This window comes from Capra hircus, chromosome 22 (genome assembly GCF_001704415.2).
Source record: "Capra hircus breed San Clemente chromosome 22, ASM170441v1, whole genome shotgun sequence".
NCBI lineage: Eukaryota > Metazoa > Chordata > Mammalia > Artiodactyla > Bovidae > Capra > Capra hircus.
Genome location: NC_030829.1, coordinates 53,219,051 through 53,244,581, shown reverse-complemented (window position 1 = coordinate 53,244,581; position 25,531 = coordinate 53,219,051). Strand labels below are relative to the sequence as shown.

General features: G+C 44.7%; 1 protein-coding gene across 1 annotated transcript; it reads right to left on the bottom strand.

Moving 5' to 3' along the window:
* Positions 15,232-21,906, bottom strand: LOC102179713 (C-C chemokine receptor type 1). Its single transcript, XM_018038401.1, is given in 5 exon segments — positions 15,232-16,701; positions 16,704-16,766; positions 16,769-17,365; positions 17,368-17,799; positions 21,566-21,906. Coding segments are annotated over 4 exon segments (1,146 nt in total). The 5' UTR covers positions 17,735-17,799; positions 21,566-21,906; the 3' UTR covers positions 15,232-16,582.

Here is a 25,531-nt window from a genome sequence, read left to right as displayed (position 1 = left end):
ATTTGGTCAGGATCATCAGTGATCTTCACGTGGCTAAATCCAACGGTCAGATCTCAGGCTGCGCCGGGCCTGACAGCTCAGCACCTTTGACACCACTGTTGCTCCCGCTTCTTGATGCTCTTCCTCTGTGTGTGCAGGATCCCAGCCTCCTGGCTTTGCCCTCGTCTCACAGGCAGCCCCTTGTCAGTTCCCATGGCTGGTTCTGCTCAGTCCTCCAGCTTCTTTCCTGGCAGGCACCAGGCCATGGTCCTTGAACCCCCGTCCTCCCAATCTACAGTCACACCTTTGATTGCTCTATTCTCTCTCATGGCTGAAAATGTCATATCCACTCTGAAGAGGCCCAAACTTACATCTCCAGCCTGCCCAGCTCCCTCAAATCTGGGCTCATGCCCAACACTCTGCTCCATGTCTCCACCTGGTTTTCTCAGAAGCTTTTCAAGTAGAATTCCTGATCTTCTCTCCAAATGTTATTGACACTGTCATCCACACCTAGAGGTAAACGGCAGCTCCATTCTTCCCACAGAAGCTACCAAAACCTTGGAGTAACACTTGAATCTACTCTTTGGAACCTGGCCTGCGATTTTTTTGCAGAATCTGTTGACTCCATTTTCAACATACAAAGATTTCAATCCCTTCTTGCTTCACCCACTGGCCCCAGTTTGGTCCAAACCAACCAAGACCACAGTCTCTTTCCAATACAGCAGCTGGAGGGATTCCTCAAGAGTTACTTCAGTTACTTCAGTCCTTACATTGGCCTGCAAGGCGGTTCACCACACGCCCTCCTCCCCTCTCTGACTTCATCTATTAGCTTCTCCTTCGCTCACTCCGTTCCAGCCAAACTGGCTCCCAGGATGCCCCTGAACACGCCAGGTGCCTTTCCATCCCAGGGCCTTTGCACGTGCTGCTTCTGCTGCCAAGATGCCTCACCTGCCCCTGCCCGCCACATGCCCGGAAAGCCTGCTCCCTGACCTCCTTCATTTCTACACGCGTGCAATGCTTTCTCAGGAGGTGTTCTCTAACCATCTTATTAAAATTGAATCTCCTCTTCTCCCACCTCAGAAATCAATGACCCCCTTCCCAGATTTACTTATTACTACCTGGGTTACTTGGCCACCTCATGCGAAGAGTTGACTCACTGGAAAAGACTTTCATGCTGGGAGGGATTGAGGGCAGGAGGAGAAGGGGACAACAGAGGATGAGATGGCTGGATGGCATCACCGACTCGATGGAGGTGAATCTGAGTGCACTCCGGGAGTTGGTGATAGACAGGGAGGCCTGGCGTGCTGCGATTCATGGGGTCGCAAAGAGTCGGACACGACTGAGCGACTGAACTGAACTGAACCTGGGTTACATACATTTAAATGTAGTTATTGTCCAGTCTCTCTCAGTGTAATGACAGCTTCCTGAGGAATGTTCCCTCTTTTGTTCACTGCTGTACCCCCACACAGCAGGTGCTCAAGAAGCATTTTTTGGCCATGGTCTGCAGCATGTGGGATCTTAGTTCCCTCACCAGGGATGGAACCTGTGCTTCCTGCATGGGGAGGGCGGACTCTTAGACACTGGACTGCTAGGAGTCCCACAGTAAGCATTTCTGAATGGCTAAATTGCAAGAAATTTACAGTCAGGATACCCAGAGAGCACATTAGCAACAGCTCTGCAGTCTATCCAGGACCCAGGGCACTTCCATCTTTCTAACACACACGGATCAGCGCTGCTCATGGCCACGAGACGGCTGAGCTCATCCAGGCATGATGATGTCTAACAAAAAGTGCTGTCTCTTCCTGCTGTCGGTTCCTAGAAATGAGGAAGCTCGCAGCCGTTTTGTAAGAAAACATCCACTTGGGAGCTGGATTCTCTGCAGCGAAACCAGGAGACAGTCCCTCCACCTGGCCTCCTCGGGTAGGGCTAGGCAGCAGTGACACAGGGGAGGGATCAGCCCCTCTGCAGTTCTTCTGCCTCAGGGAGCTGCTCAGCAGGAAGCAGACACTGGGGGGCAGGATTTGAGAGGCTATGAACAAAGGGGGACCACTGTGTCTCCTCCCAGCTTCTTTCCTCCCCTCCACAACCTACTTCAGTACAGGGGCCTCTGGGGGTGGTTCCTGTCCATAGAGCTCAGAGCATGGCCACTGAGCCCACGAAACTGGATGCCAAGGGCTCCTAACCACACGGTGACAGTTCCCTGAAGCAGTACCTACGAGCACTTGGCGCTGGCTCACTGCTAGGCAGGAACTCGGGAAGGAATCAAGACGGTGAGTGTGATCCTTTCTTCGCACCTCAGATCTCAGCTGCAGACCATCACATGTACACATCTGCACCCACTGACTCGATCTGCTCTGAGAGCTCTAACTCTTGGTTGCTGCATGATGGGATTCATTCCCTTCCATCTCATTTCTCACACGTCTACCAAATGCCTTCTTTCCTTGCCTGTTGTGTGTGCTAAGTTGCTTCAGTTGTGTCCAACTCTTTGCGACCCTATGGACTGTAGCCCACTAGCCTCCGCTGTCCATGGGAATTCTCCAGGTAAGAATACTGGAGTGGGTTGCCATTGCACCACGGGATGGAACCCACATTTCTTGTCTCCTGCAGGCAGGTGGGTTACCACTAGCGCCATCTGGGATGCCCCCTTGCCTGTTAAGGGATCTCAAATATGAGTTAGGCAATGCCTAGATCTAGTGTTAACTCAAGGTCAGATCTGTGGGCTGGCTACAGCAGACACTGCCTGGGAGCTTGGTGGTAATGAAGATTATCAGACGCCACCCTCTGACCTGCAGAATCTCAGGATGTGGAGGTGTTGAATCCAGAAGCTGTGGCTGAACAAGTCTTCCACATGCTTCTTATTGGTCCTGGAGTCTGAGAATCATGGCTGGACCCTTGCCCTTTAAAGTGTGATGGTAAAACCTGAGTGCTTATCAGAAATACAGACTCTCAAGCGTCGCCCCAGGTCTACAGAGGAGAATCTGTATTTGTTACTAGCCTCCCCAAGGATTGCTTCGCACATCCCAGTGTGAGACACTCTTGTCCAGAAAGGCACAGTCTAGTGGTGGAGACATCTCCTTGGGTTCAAGAGATGCACCAGAGGAAGGTAGGAGGGGTCCAAAGTGCTCTGCAGAGACAGCTACACTTAATCTGAGACTATAGACAGGGAGTTGGAGTCTATCAGAGAAGTAGGCAGAGGACCAGGGGTTGTGTTGCCAAAATGGCCTCTATTCACTGGTGCTGAAGGCAAACACAGAGATAGAGTTTTGGGTGAAGCAGAAAAGAGATTTTATTGCTTTGCCAGGCAAAGCAGGTCACAACATGCTAATGCCCTCAAGACTGTGGGAAGCTCCTGGAGGGGGTAGTGAGAATTTGTACAGTGTTCAAGGAGCAGGGAGCAAGCAGCTCGTGGATGACTAGTGGCTGGCAACAAGGTGAAGTTTCAAGCATCCTCAACCTTCTGGTTTCAGCCACTCTAAGGTCCACGCTCTTGCCAGGGAACTGTGAGTTTGGTGATCTGCTTTGTTGTAGAATGACAGTCTAAACTGTTACCAGTTCCCCAGTTCAACAGTCATTTTTCATTTCTACATCTTCACATTGAAGATCATTAACTCTTTGTTGATCATTAATGTTGATCATTAACTCTTTCAGTTCAGTTCAATCACTGAGTCATGTCCGACTCTTTGGGACCCCATGGACCACAGCATGCCAGGCTTCCCTGTTCATCACCAACTCCCGGAGTCTACTCACACTCATCTCCATTGAGTTGGTGATGCCATCCAACCATTTTATCCTCTGTCATCCCCTTCTCCTCCCACCTTCAAACTCTCCCATTATCAAGGTCTTTTCAAATGAGTCAGCTCCTCGCATTGAGTAGCCCAAGTACTGGAGTTTCAGCTTCAACATCAGTCCTTCCAATGAATACCCAGGACTGATCTGCTTAAGGATGGACTGGTTGGATCTCCTTGCAGTCCAAGGGACTCTCAAGAGTCTTCTCCAACACCAAAGTTCAAAAGCATCAATTCTTTGGCGCTCAGCTTTCTTCACAGTCCAACTCTCACATCCATACATGACCACTGGAAAAACCATAGCCTTGACTAGATGGACCTTTGTTGGCAAAGTAATGGCTCTGCTTTTCAATATGCTATCTAGGTTGGTCATAACTTTTCTTCCAAGGAGTAAGTGTCTTTTAATTTTATGGCTGCAATCACCATCTGCAGTGATTTTGGAGCCCCCCAAAAATAAAGTCTGACACTGTTTCCCCATCTATTTCCCATGAAGTGATGGGACCAGATGCCATGATCTTAGTTTTCTTAATGTTGAGCTTTAAGCCAACTTTTTCACTCTCCACTTTAAGTACAATAACTTTCCATGATGACAGGAAGACAAACATTCAGTAAACAGAGCAACTGAACTGGTTGGCTAATTCTTACAGTCCTGGTCCAGACTTACATGTCAGCTGTCTTCCACTGCTATTGTCGCCTCTTCATCTGGTGTGGGTATCCTTTGGGGTTAACAGTCTTTTCTACAGATAACCCTATGTGGATGCCCTTCTTAAATGGGAAATATGGAATTAACAGGAAATTTCCTTCAGTTTTGTTGCACACGTGCTAGTTAAGAGTACCTATAAGGTCCTTTTATTTAGCTTGGAGATAGTTTGTTAAATGATATCTTTTCCAGTGTACATAATCTCCTAGCTGCAGGTCAGAAGACATTTCATCTTTATCCAAGATCAGATTTAGAAACAAGCTTAGAATATTCTTTTACTAATTCAATGAAACTTTATAATAATGTAACACAGCAACAAGGAGCCATCCTGGACAGAGATAAGAAATACAAAGCCTCAGTACATACAAAACTTCATGATCACAAAAGTTTAATATTGAAATGTAATTTTCTTCTCTAGATTATCTTTATTTCTACAAAATATAGCAAAATTAAGACTGATTCACTTAAAATAGGTTTTCAATAAACATGACCAAATTATTCACGAGTGTAACTGCCATATAAACTCTTTCAAATTGACTGCACTGGAACTTAATAGGAATCTCAGACCGAACTTTTAAAATGCCTCTAAAGGCCAGAATAGCCATGCCAATGGCCTGCCTTCAAATTCTTCCTGTGATATTTATGGATTGGGTAAATTTGTCTCTTTTGCAGGTTTATGAATATTTAAATTCCTGCACATGCCAAGAGATAGTCTTTCCCATTCCCCTGATAAAGTTGCTTAGAACCAAAGGGTCTCTGATTTCTAGAGGAACCAGACAGAGAGAAAAGAAAAATACTATAAGTTTATCCACAGATATAAACTAGCAAACTGTTGTAAATCATAAGTAGCTTGAGTAAGAAGGATTTTCTGTATATTAAAAGCAAAGATGAAAAAGCCAGTAGTGGACTCACTGGTGGTCCAGTGGTTAAGAATCTGAAGACAATGCAAGGAACCTGGGTTCTGTCCCTAGTTCAATCACATGTTAGGTGTGTAACCTAAAATACAATACAAATGAGCCTATCTATGAAACAGAAACAAAATCACAGACAGAGAACAGACTGGTGGTTGCCAAGGGGGTTTGAAAGAGGGATGCAGTGGAAGGCTGGGTTGGCAGACATAAGCTTTTATATAGAGAGCGCATACACAAGGTACTACTCTGCAGCGCAGGGCTTCCCTGATAGCTCAGTTGGTAAAGAACTGCCTGCACTGCAGGAGACCCCAGTTCGATTCCTGGGTTGGGAAGATCCCCTGGAGAAGGGAAAAGCTACCCGCTCCAGTATTCTGGCCTGGAGAATTCCATGGACTGTATAGTCCACAAAGAGTTGGACACAACTGGGTGACTTTCACTTTCACTCTGTACCACTGAGAACTATACTCAATATTCTGTGAGAAACCATAATGGAAAAGAGTATTTTAAAAAAAGAATGTGTATATAACGGAATCACTTTGCTGTATAGTAGAAATTAACATAACATTGTAAGTCAACTATACTTCAATAAAAAGCATGAAAACTGAAAAAAAATTTTTTTTTAAACGTGTACCCAGATTTTTAGAGCAGTGTTATTTACAACTGCCAAACATGGGAGAAACTGAGATGCTCTTCAGTGGGTGAATGAATAAACAGACTGTGATACATCCAGACAATGAAATATTTATTCAGCACTGAAAATAAATGAGCTATCCAGGCCATGAAAAGAAGCTTAAATACATATTACCAAGCCAAAGAAGCCAATCCGGCAAGGGTGCATATTGCATGATTCCAAAGCATGACCTTCTGAAAAAGGCGAAACTACGGAGGCAGTGAAGAGATCAGCAGTTGCCAGGGATTAGGGAGGTAAAAGGCAAAGGCAGAGCACCTTTTTAAGGGCGACTTTTAGGGTTATGAAAATGATACCATTGTGGTGGGCACGTTATTACTCGCTTATCTAAATTCATTAGACTGTACAACACCAAAAGTATACCCTACTATAAACTAGGGACTTTGGGTGAGGATGAATCACTGTAGTAGGTTCATCAGCTGTGACACTGTTTGGGGGAGGGGGAGGGTGTTTCAGGGCAATGGGTGAACGGGAAGGGTACTCTCTGTCCTTTCTCCTGGGTTTTGCTGTGAAATGCAACTGCTCTAAAAAATAAAGTCCATTAAAAAAATCTTATGAGGCCACAGGTAGCTTAAATAAAGCTGAAGTAACTTTGCCAGAGGTCCCACAGCTGCACAGTGAGGGAGCTGAAGGCAGAGCAGACACGGACCCCCTGTCTCGCTCCAAGGCCTCACCAAACCAATACATCCTGCAGTTTCTATGGATCTGATCAGAAGCCGCCTTTCTGCGTTACTTTTCCCTTTATTCCTTCTGCCCGTGAATCACCTGCGCAGACTGCAAGCCATCTGGAGTGGGACCTGACAGCCTGCGTTTCCAGGGGCTCCCTGCTAACAGGGACGGAGCAGGTCCGGAGAGGACACTCTGAGTCACCAGGGCTTGTGCTCCACCCGCACCGGCCTGCTGGTTGAGTCCTGCACACACCCTGAGTTTCACCATCACTGTGTCTTACTGATGCTCCCTGCACCCAGAATGTCCTACTGCCGCATCTTTGCTTGCTGAAACTCAGAATCTCCCTTAGACACACACATTAGAATCTGCTCCTGTGATGAATCAGCACCTGACCCTCCCGCACCCCCATGGAGAGGCAGAAGTGATTTCTCCCTCTGACGCGCTTCCCTTGCCTTCGGCACCGTTTCTTGCAGCGCTTGCTTCTCCTTATTAACTGGCGCCTCCCTGCTCACTGACTGTGCATCTGTTCACTTCTGCTATTTTGAAAGCACTTTGAGGAGAGGAACTCTATCTCTTTCATCTTTACAGGTTTCTTAATAGCAAGCAGGGCTTTGTACACAGAAAGGAACATGACCTTGCCTTGCCCATTTCTTAGTTTCCTGACACTGGCCCTCTTTTCTGTAAAATGGGATGTTTGGACTGCAGTGAGGTTTAAATTAAATGTCATATGTTAAATGCCCACAGTAAGCCCCTGCCTGATAAATACTTATTGAACTGGATTTTCCTCTTTTATTATCTGAATAAGGAACAGAGGTGGGCATGAAAGTGAGTTAATGACAGACCCGGCCCTAGTACCAGGTAACTCAACCTTTATTCAAGTCATTCTTCCACTCTATCAAGCTCTGGTGTACTTTATTTCAGTTATGTGAGTACCTCCCAGTCATTTATGTGACTAAAATTTATCAGTATTTACAGAAGAAACCTAGAATACTGTTTCCTGGTTCACATTTCTTGCACAAATCATTGGCTAAAATTCAGATAAGGCTTACAAATTAAAGGCATTGATGTATCCTTACATCTTGGTAAATGGTAAAGTAACATAATATATTGAATACCCATCTATAATGTAATGGTATGTCTACATAACTCAAAATAACCAAATTTAAAAATAGGAAATATTTCCAGATTAAACATGATCATGTAAGAGAAGATAAATTATCATGACCAACCAGAGCGATTCCCACTCACTGGAACACCTTTGCAAACTCTTGATTTCTCATTTGCTTCATCTATAAAATGCAGACACTATTAATATCAATCCCCTTACCTGCATTGCATAGTTCATGAAATGAGAAAAAATTGCCAATTTATATAAGTGCTATAAAATATAGCAAACTGTCCATGTGCAAAGAATCATTAGCAATAGCTTTGGGCATAATCCAGAGCTGGGGGTAAAGGCAATTTATGTGAATATACGGAAGGTAGAAGTCTTGGGGAGGACCAATGATTAAGTATTTTGCCTACTATTATTACTTTTTAGATTTATGGTCTTTGTTCCAACTGCTCCAGGTATGAGACGTGAGACACATGTGAGGAGGTCAGAGAGCAGACTGCTTCTGGAGCCACCTTCCCTGTTTTAGAATAAGAGAAGATGGTTTAGCTGATGTAGGCACGTTGACTGGCAGTGCAGGCTTGCAAATTCCTTCAGTATTATGTCTTCTGGACTGCATAGGGTGCTGAGTTATTAAACTTTTTCTTTTTTCTATGAAAGTAGCTGAAGATGACATGCAAACTGAGTGTGTGGACTCAGGAAAATTCCCTGTAAACCGCACTGTTCATCTAAAAGTAGCACAAAGAACTGCACCTGTCTCTGTCTGTATAAAACAAACAGAATCTGGACTTCATTAAGGGACCTGAGGAATAAATTATTCTCTAATAAATGTTTTTATAATCACAGTGGAAAGGAAGACCTAGGACACCAAAGGAAATGGGACCCCACCATGCTAATGTGCTGGTGGAAGCCTGGAGGAGTGTGAGAAGGAAGGAGTCCACAGCTGTGTTTGATACCAGAGAGGTCGTGCCTTCTCTAGAGATGGGGAATGTAGAGGCTCTGGGAGGTACCTTATTCTAGACTGCCAAGGAGAATGCGAAATCACTCAGGAGGATGGCTTTCTCTCTTAGCTTTTGGTGGATAATCCAGGAACAACCCAATGTGACTTTCAACTGAGACTCCAGACCTAAAGATCTCTGTGCCCTGAAGGTCACAATGTCCACAGGACGTGGGCTAATGAGCTGCATTAGCAGCTGTGGGACAGGGCACTTGGGCTGTTTGACCTTTGCACCCAGATACTGCTAATACATGAAATATTTAATCATCTCTCCGGATGCCTCATCGAATGTTTGCTGTCATTGGCTTATGATCGCAGTGCCTTTATTTTGTAAGGGAGGACAGAGAATAAACTTAATTGACTCAGGGGTGATGAGGAGGAGAGAAAAGGAGGCTGGGGGGTGATGTGGTCTTTCTTCCCTGTCTGGCTCCCTGAATTGCATCTGAGCCCCGATGCTGGAGGACTAAGCTGCTTTCATTACGGACTGTGAGAGTCTTGCAGGTCTGAAGAATTGTAGGCTGTAGGCTCAGAATTGTCTGTGAGTTACCTGGCCCAGCCCTGGGACCCAGAGGGCTGGAATCCTCACAATAAAGGCCATTAGTGAAGGCTTCAATGATGCTAGCAAGAGGCTTCTCAGGCAGACTGAGTTGGGGCTGGCCGAGGCGGCAGCAGAAGTGCTGTGGTAACAGCATCTAATAGACTGACTTGTGGACACATGTGAGGACCCACTTGGGGACCCTCTGAAATAACTCTTGACTAGGCAGAGGGGAAACTTTCAACCTCAATTCAATGTACTTTGGGCATACTCGAAAAAGGATCTACTGATTGCCATGACTAGGACTTCCAAAACTATGTTGAATAATAGTGGCAAAAGTGGAAACTTTGTTTTTGTTCCTGATTTTAGAAAAGAGTGTTTTCAGTTTTTCACCACTGAGAATGATGTTTGCGGTGAGTTTGTCGTATATGACCTTTATTACGTTGAGGCAGGTTCCTTGTATGTCCATTTGCTAAAGAGTTTTTATCATAAATGGGTGTCAAATGTTGTCAAAAACTTTTTATGCATCTACAGAGGAGACTAGCTGGCTATACAGTCCATGAGGTTGCAAACAGTCAGACACAATAGAGCAACTAACACCTTCACTTTTTTCATTGACATTATCATATCATGTTTATTTTTCAATTTGTTAATATGGTGTATCACATTGACTGACTGCATAGATTGAAGAATCCTTGCATCCCTGGGATAAACCCTATTTGATCCTGGTGTATGATTCCTTTAATGTGTCGTTGGATTCTGTTTGTCAGTATTTTGTTGAGGATTTTTGCATCTATGTTCATTAGTGATATTGGCCTGTAATTTTCTTTTCTTGTTATATCTTTGTCTGGTGTAGGTATCAGGGTGAGGGTGGCTTTGTAGAATGAATTTGGGACTGTTCCTTCCTCTGAAATTTTTTGGAAGAGTTTGAGAATGATAGGAGTTAGCTCATCTCTAAACATTTGACAGAATTCACCTGTGAAGCCATCTGGCCCTTGGTTTTTGTTTCTGTGGGAGATTTTGGATCAGTTTCAATTTCAGTGCCTGTGACTGGTCTGTTTCATAATTTCTTATTTCTTCCTGGTTCAGTCTTGGAAGGTTGTACTTTCCTAAGAATTTGCTAATTTCTTCCAGGTTTCCCATTTCATTGTCATATAGTTGTTCATAATCTCTTATGATTCTTTGTATTTCTGCATTGCCTGTTGCAGTCTCTCCTTTTTGTTTTTAATTTTATTGATTTTTCTTCCTTTTATTCTTGATGACTCTGCCTAATGGTTTGTCAATTTTGTTTATCATCTCAAAGAACCAGCTTTGGCAGTCCTAGCCATGGCAATCTGGAGAAGGCGATGGCACCCCATTCCAGTACTCTTGCCTGGAAAATCCCATGGACGGAGGGGCCTGGTGGGCTGCAGTCCATGGGGTCGCTAGGAATCGGACATGACTAAGTGACTTCACTTTCACTTTTCACTTTCATGCATTGGAGAAGGAAATGGCAACCCACTCCAGTGTTCTTGCCTGGAGAATCCCAGGGACAGGGGAGCCTGGTGGGCTGCCGTCTATGGGGTCACACAGAGTCGGACACGACTGAAGCGACTTAGCAGCAGCAGCAGCAGCAGCAACCATGACAATCAGAGAGGAAAAAGAAATAAAAGGAATCCAGATTTGAGAAGAAGAAATAAAACTCTCACTGTTTGCAGATGACATACTATACACAGAACACCCATAAAGATACCATCAGAAAATTATTCGAGCTAACAATGAATTTAGCAAACCAACAGCATACAAAATCAATACACAGAAATACTTTGCATTCCTATACACTAACAACAAAAAATCAGAAAGAGAAATTAAGGAAACAATCCCATTCACCATTGCAATAAAAAGAATAAAATACCTGGGAATAAATCTACCTAAGGAGACAAAAGACCTGTATGCAGAAAATTATAAGACACGGATGAAAGAACTCAAAGACAATGCAAACAAAAGCAGCTAATATCATGCTCCTCAACTGGGAGAATCAACATTGTGAACATGACTATACTACTCCAAAAACTCTACAGATTCAATGCAATCCCTATCCAATTACCAGTGGCATTTTTCACAGAGCTAGAATAAAAAACTTTATAATTTGGATGGAAACACAAAAGTCCCTGCATAGCCAAAGCCATTAGTCAAAGCTAATCTTCAGAAAGAAAAAAGGAGCGGGAGGAATCAGCCTTCCTGACTTCAGACTGTACTGCAAAACTACAGTAGTCAAGACAGTGTGGCACTGGCATGAAAAACAAAAAATACAGGTCAACGGAACAAGACAGAAAGCCCAGAGATAGAGCTGTGCACCTATGCGCACCTTAGCTTTGACAAAGGAGGCAAGAATATACAACGGAGAAAAGACAACCTCTTCAATACGTATTTTGCCAGCAACACTGGATAGCTTCATGCAAGTAAGGAAATTGGAACACCTCTTCATATCATACAGAAAAAGAAATAAAAGGAATCAAGATTTGAAAAGAAGAAGTAAAACTCTCACTGATTACAGATGAAATGGATCAAATACCTAAATTTAAGGCCAGAAACTATAAAACTATCAGAGGAAAATACAGACAGAATACTCACTGACATAAACTGCAGTAAGATCCTCTTTGACCTACCTCCTGGAGTAATGGAAATAGAAACAAAAATAAACAAATGGGACCTAATTAAACTCTTTTGCACAGCAAAGGAAACTATAAACAAGATGAAAAGACAACCCTCAAAATGAAAGAAAATAATTGCAATTGAAGCAAATAACAAAGGATTAATCTCCAAAATATAAAAATAGCACATGCAGGTCAAAGTCAGAAAAACAAACAATCCAATCAAAAAATGGGCAAAAGATCTAAACACACGTTTCTCCAAAGCCACACAGATGGCCAATAAACACATGAAAAGATGCTCAGCATCACTCATTATTAGAGAAATGCATATCAAAACTAGGGCTTCCCAGGTGGCACAGTGGTAAAGAATCAGCCTGTCAATACAGGAGACTCGAGACATAGGTTCCATCCCAGGGTCGGGAAGATCCCCTGAAGTAGGAAGTGACAACCCATTCCAGTGTTCTTGCCTGGGAAATCCCATGGACAGAGGAACCTGGCGGGCTACAATCCATGGTGGCGCAAAGGAGTCAGACATGATGTAGAGACTAAACAACCACAACAACACATAATAATGCATATACGTGGAATCTAGAGAAATGGTACTGATGAACCTATTTCCAGGGGAGGAATACAGACCAGAACTGTGGACAGAGTGGAGGAGAGAGGGTGGGGCAAATTGAGAGAGTAGCATTGAAACAGACGGGCCACCATGTGTAAAAGAGATAGCTAGGGGGAGCTGCTGTGTGACACAGAGACCTCAACCCACTGCTCTGTGACCGTCTAAAAGGGTGAGATGGGGGTAGGTGGCAGGAAGGATCAAAAGGGAGGGGATAGATGTATACTTATAGGTGATTCACATTGCTGTATGGCAGAAATCAACACAACATTGTAGAGCAATTATTCTCCCATTAAAAACAAATTTGAAAAGTAATGCTTTAGAGGGTAACTTCAAAAAATTAGATACACACAAATACACATAAAATAGACACACAAGCCCTACTGTAGAGCAACAGGGAACTCTATTCAATATCCTGTCATTATCTATAATGGAAAAGAATATGAAAAAATATACATATGAATAACTGAATCACTTTCTTGTGCACCTGAAACTAAGACAATGCTGTAAATCCACTCTGCTTCAATAAAAAATAAAATGAATTTTAAAAATAGTCCACATCAAAAAAAAAAACTTTGAAAAATAAATAAACTCTGGGGTGGAGCCCCTTTGACCACTCTGTGGTGTCTGCCAAGTCCCTTCGTGAATCTCAGTTTCCTCATCTATCACATAGGGTAACACCAGCATCCCCACCAACCTCGAGGGGTTGATACGGAGGCTGCTGTCAAAAGGACAGGATGGACCATGGGCAGCTGGCAACTGTACTGTGCTTTGCCCATGTGCTGACCAATCATCAGACCAACACCCCTGGTGTTCTCCAACCCAGCCCTAGTCTTGAGGGATGATCAGTTCAGTTCAGTCACTCAGCCATGTCCGACTCTTTGCAAACCCATGAACTGCAGCACACCAGGCCTCCCTGTCCATCCCAACTCCCAGAGTTTACCCAAACTCATGTCCATTGAGTCAGTGATGCCATCCAACCATCTCATCCTCTGTTGTCCCCTTCTCCTCCTGCCTTCAATCTTTCCCAGCATCAGGGTCTTTCCAAATGAGTCAGTTCTTCGCATCAGGTGGCCAAAGTTTTGGAGTTTCAGCTTCAGTATCAGTCCTTCCAATGAATATTCAGGACTGATTTCATTTAGGACTGACTGGTTTGATCTCCTTACAGTCCAAGGGACTCTCAGGAGTCTTCTCCAACACCACAGTTCAAAGCATCAATTCTTTGGTATCCAGCTTTCTTTATGGTCCAGTTCTCACATCCATACATGACTACTGCAAAAACCATAGCTTTGACTAGATGGACCTTTGTCAGCAAAGTAATGTCTCTGCTTTTTAATATGCTGTCTGGGTTGGTCATAGCTTTTCTTCGAAGGAGCAAGCATCTTTGAGGGATAATAACAGGTATTATTTGAGAAAAGAAAAGTTTTTTCTACTTCACAACTACATTGGCAGAATGCAAGGTTAATCATATTTAAACCTGTTTCTCACCGAGGATTTCTTAGAGACTGTAATGTCCTGTGAACCTCCATGAGTGTTTTCCACACAGTGTCTGAGAGGCCCTGAGGGCTCCCACACCGCATCCTCTGCTGGAATGCTGTATTAGATAACACGATGACCCCTGAGTGGAGGACGAAGGTGTCACCTCTGATTATTAATGCTTGGATCACAGGAGACTGCAAGGACAAATGAATTCATTTAACCAATGAAGTGTTAATGTGGGGTTACAACCTGGAGGACAGAATGTTCTTGATACCAGAAAAACCCCAGGAGAAATCCCCGATGTGCATGATGAATCTGACCAAGATCTCCCAGAGTCACCAGTGCCCTTCTGGAGTCCACACAGGCCCCTGAAAGTCACATTTCTAACAAGAATCCTCTGTGAGCATGATTCTCAGAGATCAACTGGCCCATAGGAAAGGTCAACACTGTAATAACAGACACTAGAAGAATGCATTTTTAATACCACTTAACTGTAACTTAAATATCAATAATAGCGTACATTTTGAGTGCATTCTACCACAATAAAAATGGGGAGGGGCATGAAAAAAATAATACACATTAAAAACCTTCGAATAGGACTTCTGCCTTGTTCATTCAATTTTTCCCATTCGTTTGGCCACTGACACTTAGGTTTTTTCATACCTAGACTATTGTGAGCAACGCTGCAATAAACATGGGAGAACAGACATTTCACTGAGATAATGACTTGATTTCGTCTGCATATACTACATACGAAGAAGTGGCGTTGCTAGGTCATATAGCAGGTCTATGTTTAATTCCTTAAGGAGCCTCCATACTGGCTTCCGCAGGACTGCACCCACTTACATTCCCACCGACAGTGCACGAGGGTCCCTTTTCCCTGCATCCTCACAGCTCTTGAAATCTCTTGTTTATTTAAAAATAGACACTCTCACAGGTATGAGCTGATATCCTACTCTGGTCCTGACTTACATTTCCAGGATGATCAGTGATGTTGAGCTCTTACTCATGTATTTCTGGGAAATCTGTATGTCTTCTTGGAAGGTAGGTATGTCTAGGTAGGTCATTTACCCAGAGTGAATTATGGTATCTTCTGGTGGAAGAACTCAGTGCTGGGCCCCAAACCAATGCTTTGAAATGATTTATTGCCTGGAAAAGTGACCCCCACACACTGCTACTTAAACAACAGTAGAAGAATAATTACAGCTGAAGTTCATCTTATTTGTAAACATAAACATGTACAGAAGCGAGAAAACGAAAAGAAAATATTAACCCATCAAAGAATGTAGAGTGCTGCCTCTGGGTAGGGGATTATGAATAATTTTGAAGTTTGTTTTTTCTCCTTTTGTGATTTTAAACTTTTCTGGAAACAATTTTTATAACTGGGAAAATCATTTTTAGAGAAATATACATCTAAGGGAAAAAGGAAGAAAGGCACGATGCACAAGAGGTCCTATCTCAATTCAGGTGAGAGCGGAGATGTTAAGGACCTTTAGGGTAAATGAAAGTTAAGTGGTCCTCGACTTCCTACACTGACAGAGTGCCCACCCCTCCTGGTAGATGTTGCCCTCCCTGCCAGCCTCAAACCCTGCACACCAGGTCACTGTCCTGCTGATCAGTCCAAGGTGGCAGCCAGAACTCTGATCCATACAACTGTAAGGTCTGGGTGGAGGTCCAGAGGAAGAAAATCAACCTTGTCTCCTTTTGCCTGGTAATAATTTCTGCAGTAAAGCTGTCAGAAATTCCTGCTGCATCCCTCAACTGACAGGGAAGGGAGATTCTGAAAAATATTCAGGAGACAGGAATGGTAAAAGGAAGTAATGACTACCTCTGTTCCGTGGCAATTTCAAGAAGTACAGCAGTTTATACATTTTGTCTGTGTCTACCCCACTGCCTGCATTTGTTGACTTTAGTGACTATAAAAATTCCATCCAAGGGCTTTCTTAGCTTCACTGCCAACAGCAGTTCCCCAATCCTATTTCCTATTAGGTGTCAAGTTCTTCCATCAGGAGTTCTAGATTCCTCAGGGTTTCCAAGAGCCTAAATGCTGCTCTGGGAGTGGGGGTGGGGAGGTGAGAGGTGGCTGCCGGCTCCTGCTTGGCTTCTCTGCTCAGAGTGGAGGCAGCTATGGAAATCCCCATTTGCAAGATCACTGGTCTTGGGGGTGAGGGTAGCAGATGCTCAGTGACTGGTTTACAAATGCTACTGTTCAACAATCTGAACTTCTCTTTGGTACCAAGCCCTTCTCTGTCATCCTTTGACCCAGTCTTCTGGGATGTTCCACTTTATTTATTCATTTCCACCATCTCATCTGTTCATCTCATTTTCCACCAAAGAGAAGTTCATGGAGAAAAATCAAACCTTAATGGTGATTTTGTAGAACACCTTGGAGCTCCCTCAACCCCATGTGGCTATAGTTCCAGGTCAGGTGTCAGAATCTGGCTGGGAGACCCAAGCTGCCTCCTCCCCAGTCAGCATGCTAGCAGCTTATGCTTCTTGGGGCCTCGATGGAAATGAGGGGCCTGAGTCTGAGCACAGAACAGCGTTCTTCATTGCCTGTGTAACGGACATGGAGTTGACCCTCTCCTACCTCTTGCAGAGGAAGCAGCGACACTTAGTCAGCTGATAGAGCAAGTCCCATAGAACCCTGCGGGACCCCCCGGGAAAAAGACATAGACCATGGGGTTGACGCAGCAGTGCGCATAGGCAATCGCCTCTGTCACTTCAATGGCCAAGTCCAGCTGGCTGCAGTGCTCACACAGGGAATCTTGGAAAGCAGAAACAAACACAGTCAGATCGTAGGGCGTCCAAAAGAGAAAGAAGGTGATCATGATGACAAAATTCAGATGCATGGCTTTGACCCTCTTCTTATTTGATATTCTCAGCATAATCTTTATAATCTGTCTATAGCAGACAATGATGATCAACAGAGGCAATATCAGCCCCAAGATGTTCAGTTTCAGAGCCAGGAACTGCTTCCACTTTCTTCCATGGCTTTCAGCAGGAAAATGAAGACTGCAGGTGTAGTGGGTGAACCACCACTGGGTCTTGGAAAAATAAAAGCTGGGGACAGAAGCCAAGATGGCCAGGACCCAGGTGACAATGCAGGTGATAGTACCAGAGGTAACGTACCAACACCGAAGTTTAGACAGGGAGTAGACGATAGCCAGGTACCTGTTGATGGTCAGCAGGATGATGAAGAAGATCTCGCTGTACAAGCCCAAGAAAAAGAACCCAGAGACCAACTTACACATGGCGTCACGAAAACCCAGTCGTCCTTCACCTTGTAGTCGATCCAGAAGGGCAGCGTGAAGAGGAAGATGAGGTCAGAAATGGCCAGGTTGAGGAGGTAGATGATAGATATCCTCCATCTATAGGATTTTCCACAGAAGATTTCTCGACCGGGTTGCCATTCCCATCTCAAAGATATCTCTTTGAGCCTCTTGTATTGCATGAGGACCAGGAACATTAGGATGTTGCTGATCAGGCCAATGACAAACACCACCGAGTACAAGGGGGGCAGCAGCTGGGCCCCAGAGATCCTCTCTTCTACCGGGTCATGCAGGATCTGGTCCCCATAGTCGTATTCTGTGGTCACGTCATGGTCCTTTGCGCTGGTTGAAGTTTCCATCCTGGCTTCTGCCACGGGTCAAGGGAAATGTTTCTGTATGTGTTTGTTGTTAAAGGCAGTGGGCTCTGGACAACAAAAACAAGGCCGTGAGTATGCGTCCTTAGCCCCTGGACAGCTGTTTACTAGTGCCCACTGTGTACCACGCCCTGTGCAGCAAGGGAGACCCAGGTCCTCTGCCCTCATGCGACCTGTAGTCTGCCACACTGACAAACAGGGCGTGCACACGTCGCTGACTCAAGTGCTCTGGCCCTGAGCGCCCTGCAGGAGACGTCCAGAGGATGGAGAGCGCAGACACGGGAGGACAAGGGGGGCCTCACGCATGACGACCAAGGCTTCCTGAGAGCTTCCATGCACTCGACATTGGGCTCAGTGTTAAACAGCCTTGAGGGCGTCCCATGGTCATTCCCCACTTTAGAGGGGAAGGCACACAAGCTGGGAGCAGTCAGGACACAAAGCTGGTGAGAGCAAGAGCTGGAGCTCAAACCCTGGTGCGTGCCACTCTCAGGCCCATTCCTGAAGCCCCCTGGCTTTCCTGCCCCCAATCAGGGCAGTAACTGTGCACTGTGGCGTCCCCAGAGGAGGCTGGGAAGGAAAACAGTCCTGCCTGAGTCAAAAACTTTTGTTTTTGGATTTGAAACATTTTAGTTCCTTTCAGGGCACACCTAATCAAACAGTATAACAACAAAAATTTTTCTTAAGGATCACTTACATTCCTCATTCAAAATAATTCCTCCTAGTACTTAATATGAATGACAAGTTTACCCTAACTATTTTACTCATCATGATTGGAGAATTTCCATGGTGCTGCACTAGAGGAGGCTGTTACTACCTAGGCAAGGAAAAAAAAAGTGTCATTTGCAACACATGAATTGATGTCGTAGCTGTAACTTTTAAACAATCTTTTAGATAAACCTTATTTTATAGAAAAAGTTAAATAGAAACACTAGTGTTGGAGTTAAACTACCTGTACCATGAACTGCATCAGATGCAAGGTATCTTTCTTGCTTTTGAGGTGAAAAAGAATCTCAGCTAGAAAGGATACAGCGCCCTGAGGGCACAGGACAATGTGCGTTTGCCTGTCACCAAGACTGGGGGACACTACTGTCATTAGGTAGGAAGGGCCAAGGATGTCCTGCAACGGAAAATTCACCAACAGTGCTGTGGTACTGAAATATGGGATGGCCGACCTGCCCCACCAGCCGGGCCCATGTTACACAGTCCTCTGTAGTCACCCAGGTGACTCTGTAGACCTCTCATGACAGCTGTGAGGAGGAGTCAAAGGGAACCACAGACTGGGAGGAGTAGGGTGACCTGCTAAGGAGAAGAGGAGGCTCCAAGGAAAGAAAGGCTCAGAACAGCTTCAAGATAGAAAGTGTCACACAGTGACCAGGCAGAGGCCGGAATTCTCCTAAAATAAATTTTAGGAAATTTGTAACGAGGGCTGCCAGAAAGCAAAACAAACAAAAAAACCACTAGATAGCCTGCCTTTGTAGAAAATCCCCAGCCCCTGCTTTTCAGCTTTCCTTTCTATCCTTTCCAATCACTTATTGAAGACTCCTCCCCAAAAGAGCACACGCTTTTGTATAACCTATCAGCTCTGTGACCTCGGATAAAGTAACCTACTCCCCGAGCCTCATTCCTCACCTATAACGTGGGAAAGCACCCTTACCTTCCAAGGCTGATGTATGGGAATGTCTGAGCCTTCCCCTGGATATTATCAGGTCCTCAGTAAATATGAGGGGACCTCCTTCCCTGCAGGTGCTCTGAAGCCCAGCACCACCAGGAACGTCCCAGGTTTCAATCTATTCTTGCCAATGTACCCCTCTCCCTACAGGTCTGTCTATAGTTAATCTGGAAAATGAATTCTGCTTGAGAGTGATGGATTTTGACAGTCCTTTCCATCTGCACTGCGCTGTGAAATTACCAAAACGCTGCCATCAATCTAATTGATCTGATCTAAACATTGATCAGGAAAGTGAGTGGTACCTACATCATAATTCCCATCTAAAATCTTGAGAGTCCAGTGCTCCTCCTTCCACAGAGCCTAATGAATGTTTCCTGCTCACAAAATTCACATTTCTGCAGTGGCATTTGGAGATTAAGGCTCAGGGGGGTGAGGTGCTGCTGGGCCCCCAGGCTGGGGGGCGGTCCTTCCCCACCAATCCATCCTTAGGGCGCTCTCCTCCATCTCTGAACTTGCATACAGCCAGTCAAGCCTCTTTCTGGAGAAGCCCAGGCTGCCCCTCACTAAACAAGCTGTGCTGGCAGCTTCCGGTTTCTGCTGCCACTGCCAGTGCAGACAGCTCCATGTGGCAGTCAGCACTTCTGGGTGGGTTCTCGGGCTTACCGTGTTAGCAGCGGGCAGCACAGACAGCAAGGGGTGCAAGGCCGAGCCCGTGAGCCCAGTTCCTGGGGAATTTTGGCAAAGGTGGAGGCAAACCGCGTCAGCTCTGTCAGGGGCCATCTGAACAGTCACCCTCACACCCACTCCCACCTTCAAGCCAGTTCACTACTTCCCCACTTGTTGGGCACCAGAATCAGCTCCTGGGCATGTTGTTCCTAAAGGGAGATGGACTGGAGTGAGGCCCTGGAGTCGAGACCCAAGGAGCATGTTGCCATGTCATGCGCCAGTCCGTCTGCAGCCTGCTACCAACGTCTGCCCCAGGCCGTTGCCCCAGTGGTCCAGCGCCAGCACCCTTTATCCTGGGAGCTGGTGAAGCCTCTGGACAGACAAAGGGCCATCTGTGGTGGTGGAAGACGCCCAGGCCTGGTGGGGTGCAGGAGCTGGCTTCTACTGGTTCAGAAAAGCCAGCCGTGTGCAGCTGTTCTGTATCCAGCATGCTGGTGACTCGAAGTCAACCAGCATGGGAACATTTACACATGGGAATCGGCCAGCACTAGGAATCAGGGCACTTTTCTCAGGAGAATTAGCTGATAAACACTTACCAGTGCATCCATGCCCTTCAGTCTGAATAGCCTAGAGCTGTCCTGGAGCCAGAGTGGGGACTTAAGGGTCAGTGAGGGGCACAGAGCCTGGCGGTCAGCTGTGCAGACTTCTGGGGATTTCTAATCCTGAAAGTCTAGGACCCTCCCAACCTACTGGAGGAAAGGCTAAGTAGATACTTCCAAGTAGCCCCCATGTTCCTGCATCTTCAGAATGGAACTCTGACCTTCCTCTTCTTAAGAACAGAATGGATGCTCCCCCAGGAGGTCACGTGGATGGCTGCCTGCCTTCCGGCGGTTGAGATCCTACCTCCTCCTAAAACAGCACATAGTTCTAATTCTGAGGATCCTTGTGTCTAGTCCTCTTCAGAAATTGTCTCAGTATCAAATCATCTTTGCATCTGTAATTGTTTCTCTGATTAATATTACTCTTTTTGCTAAAATTGTTTCTTACGGCATATTTGGGCTTTGTTTCCATGGAGAAATTTGACTGTTGTTAGTGTCTTGCATAACTGTCTGCAGAAAGTACCTTAATACTGGGATGACTTTCTTAATCACTCACCAGAAACCATTGTAAAAGAAAGTATCCTGTTTTTAGCAGAAAGATTATCTCCCCCCAAACAATAAGAACACTTGAGTTTACGTCTGAGCACCCAGTTGTATAAATCCACGCATCCTCAGTATTGCTATGCAATTCATTGCCTTTCAGAAACATCGCTGGGTCCTTAGATATCTGACTGGCCTTTGAAGAATTCCCCACCTCTGACGAGACAGACAGATAAACAAGTCATGTCCTGCAATAAGAGGACTACAGTCCACACTGTCCACGTGCCAACAACAGGACCCTCACTAGTAACTAATGACACAAAAAAGACAGGTGTCACTTACTCTGGGTTCAGAGGACTGTGTCCATGAGGTGTGTGTCTGAAGGACATTCCTCTCTTCTGCTATCTCGACCACTCTGGACTTCCAGATCAAGGAATTAATATCAGGAAGCAGAAAAGTAGCATCTGGGACTTTGGAACTCCTCTGCCAGCACTTGTGGTAAACTGCCAGGCTTGCACACCAAGGCCACTAGATCTGGTCCATTTGGAGAACCTTTCATTCCCATCTGGGGATTTTCTACTAAGAACATCCCATTTGTGAGGTGCCACTTTGACCAAGGCCACCACCAGCCTAGCGGGACTTGGATGTCCGTTTGAGCCTAGGACTCTTTGTTTCTTTGCGTGTGCTTGCAGCTTCCGTTTGTCTGGTGAGGACTTTGGTTTTGCTTTCAGTTCTGCGCACAAGGCTGTTTTATGCATTGTGGCCATTGCTTCCTCTTCCACATCTGACACTCCCCCAGGGATGACTGGCACACTGGGCGACCTATAGCTATGAATCTACCACTTAGAAGAATGAGATTCTACTGTAATCCTGTTTGACCGATGCATATTCTTAAAAGTAATGAGAGGTGGCCTAAATTATTATACTCTTCTTCAGCTGGAATTGTTTTGTCACACGAAGGGAAAGGCTGGGAACACTCTCCACTCCATCCGTGCCAGGCACTCTGGTCTCACTCCCGTGGGGGAACTGAGTCACTCTGAACCCCCATAGCGCATCTCTGGGTTTGTTTTCTTTCAATAGCTGAGCCAATCTGTTTGGAAGCCTTTCTCTGGAAGTTTTAAACTGTACCTCCTCTGATCTTCTGTCTGTGTGGACAGAGCTTATCTGTCCTTTGTATTTTTCTATGTATTGTTTCGGGATGAACCACTCTGGCATTTTGTATGATGGGAAATTCTACTCGCTCACTGAAAGCCACTTTGGGAGTGGAAATGAAGTCTTTGAGCTACACCTTGTCTGATCTTTTGTTTGTGGGACCATATTTGTGTGCGTGAATGTGCAACAGTATTTGCACTGACTGCTTGAGACAAATAATAAGGCTCACGTGTGACAATACAAGCTAGGCTTCAATAGTATGTGACCAGAGAACGTCCAGATGTTCAAGCTGGATTTAGAAAAGGCAGTGGAACCAGAGATCAAATTGCCAACATCCACTGGATCACAGAAAAAGCAAGAGAATTCCAGGAAAACATTTACTTCTGCTTCATTGATTACACCAAAACCTTTGACTGTGTGGATCATAACAAACTGTGGAAAATTCTTAGAGATGGGAATAACACACCACCTTACCTGCCTCATGAGAAACCTGTATGCAGGTCAAGAAGCAACAGTTAGAACCGGACATGGAACAACAGACTGGTTCCAAATTGGGAAAGGAGTATGTCAAGGCTCTATACTGTCACCCTGCTTATTTAACTTCTGTGCAGAGTACATCATGAAAAATGCCAGGCTGGATGAAGCACACGCTAGAATCAAGATTGCCAGGAGAAATATCAATAACCTCAGATATGAAGATGACACCCACCCTTATGGCAGAAAGCAAAGAAGAACTAAACAGCCTCTTGATGAAAGTGAAAGAGGAGAGTGAAAAAGCTGGCTTAAAACTCAATGTTGAAAAAGCTAAGATCATGGCATGTGGTCCCATCACTTCATGACAAATTGATGGGGAAACAATGGAAACAGTGACAGACTTTACTTTGGGGGGCTCCAAAATCACTGCAGATGGTGACTGCAGCCATGAAATTAAAAGACACTTGCTCCTTAGAAGAAAAGCTATGACCAACCTAGACAGCATGTTAAAAAGCAGAGACATTACTTTGCCACCAAAAGTTCATCTAGTCAAAGCTAGTTTTTCCAGTGGTCATGTATGGATGTGAGTGCTGGACCATGAAGATGGCTGAGCAAAAAAGAATTGATTCTTTTGAACTGTGGTATAGGAAAAGACTCTTGAGAGTCCCTTGGACTGCAAGATCAAACCAGTCAATCTTAAAGGAAATTAATCCTGAATATTCATTGGAAGGACGATGCTAAAGCTGAAGCTCCACTAGGTTGGCCACCTGATGCAAAGAACTGACTCACTGGATAAGACCCTGATGCTGGGCAGGACTGAAGGCTGGAGGAGAAGGGGACAACAGAGGATGAGATCGCTAGATGGCATCACCGACTCAATGGACATGGGTTTGAACAGGCTTGGGAATTGGTGATGGAGAGGGAAGCCTGGCATGCTGCAGTCCATGGGGTCACAAACAGTTGGACATGACTGAGCGACTGAACTGACTGTGACAATACCAGGGTGCCATTCCCTATCATGTTAGGCTTTGCCTGTGGTAGATCATTGGTTGGAATTTTCCCTCTTGTTAAGGGTGACCAGAGCTCCATTCCAAGCTGTAAATGGCCCCTGCCTTCCAGGGTATGAAGGCAGGGTATGAAAGGGGTTTGCTATTTCTTTCTGCCTGTGCCCTAGCCCTCTGGAACACTTATCTACTCCACCTATAGATCCTGAGACTGAAGGAAAAAGTGTGGAAAGGAGGCTTTCTTAAACTCAAGCGGAAAACCTGAGGTTTCTGGCTCAGTCTTTATGTACAAGTTAACTTGTATATAATCTATACTTAATTGGCTTAAAAGTAAACTCTTACAAATTAAATCCAGATATTTAAAAAACTGATCAAGATCAATTTTAGAACCATATGATCTGGTAAATATTCAGTATTGACTTGCTATCTGCTATTTAAGGTGGATTAGGCTTCCTGCTTTGACTAAAACAGTCTTTAGAGTCATCAATGTCAAGTAATGCAAGTGAGATAAGAGCTTCTGGGTAAACTCTTTAGGAATAGTTGTTTTAGAAATGTGTACTTAAGAATGATCTCCCCAGGTATTTGGTAGCTTAGAAATTTTGAGTTAAGTTACTTGACAAGCTTATCAAATAGCTAGGTTATTTCTAAATAAAATAAGATACTGAAACATTACTGAATACTGCCTTCCTTTGGCAGAGAGAGACTCATGGGTATTTAGGAAATTAAAGATATTGGTGGCACCCTGAGATATAATAAAGTACATGTTTTTAGAGTTTTGCATGATCAAGATATTTATAATAGCCAGGACATGGAAGCAACCTAGATGTCCATCAGCAGATGAATGGATAAGAAAGCTGTGGTACATATACACAATGGAGTATTACTCAGCCATTAAAAAGAATGCATTTGAATCAGTTCTAATGAGGTGGATGAAACTGGAGCCGATTATACAGAGTGAAGTAAGCCAGAAAGAAAAACACCAGTATAGTATACGGAATATAAGATAACCCTGTATGCAAGACAGCAAAAGAGACATAGATGTATAGAACAGTCTTTTGGACTGTGGGAGAGGGCGAGGGTGGGATGATTTGGGAGAATGGCATTGAAACATGTATAATATCATATAAGAAACGAATTGCCAGTCTATGTTCAATGCAGGATACAGGATGCTTGGGGCTGGTGCACTGGGATGACCCAGAGGGATGGTATGGGGAGGGAGGTGGGAGGGGGGTTCAGGATTGGGAACACAACTAAAATGGACTGGAATGGGTGAATTTAACTCAGATGACCATTATATCTACTACTGCGGGCAGAAATCCCTCAGAAGAAATGGAGTAGCCATCATGGTCAACAAAAGAGTCCGAAATGCAGTACTTGGATGCAATCTCAAAAACGACAGAATGATCTCTGTTCATCTCCAAGGCAAACCATTCAATATCACAGTTATCCAAGTCTATGCTCCAACCAGTAACGCTGAAGAAACTGAAGTTGAACGGTTCTATGAAGACCTATAAGACCTTTTAGAACTAACACCTAAAAAAGATGTCCTTTTCATTATAGGGGACTGGCATGCAAAAGTAGGAAGTCAAGAAACACCTGGAGTAACAGGCAAATTTGGCCTTGGAATGCAGAATGAAGCAGGGCAAAGACTAATGGAGTTTTGCCAAGAAAATGCACT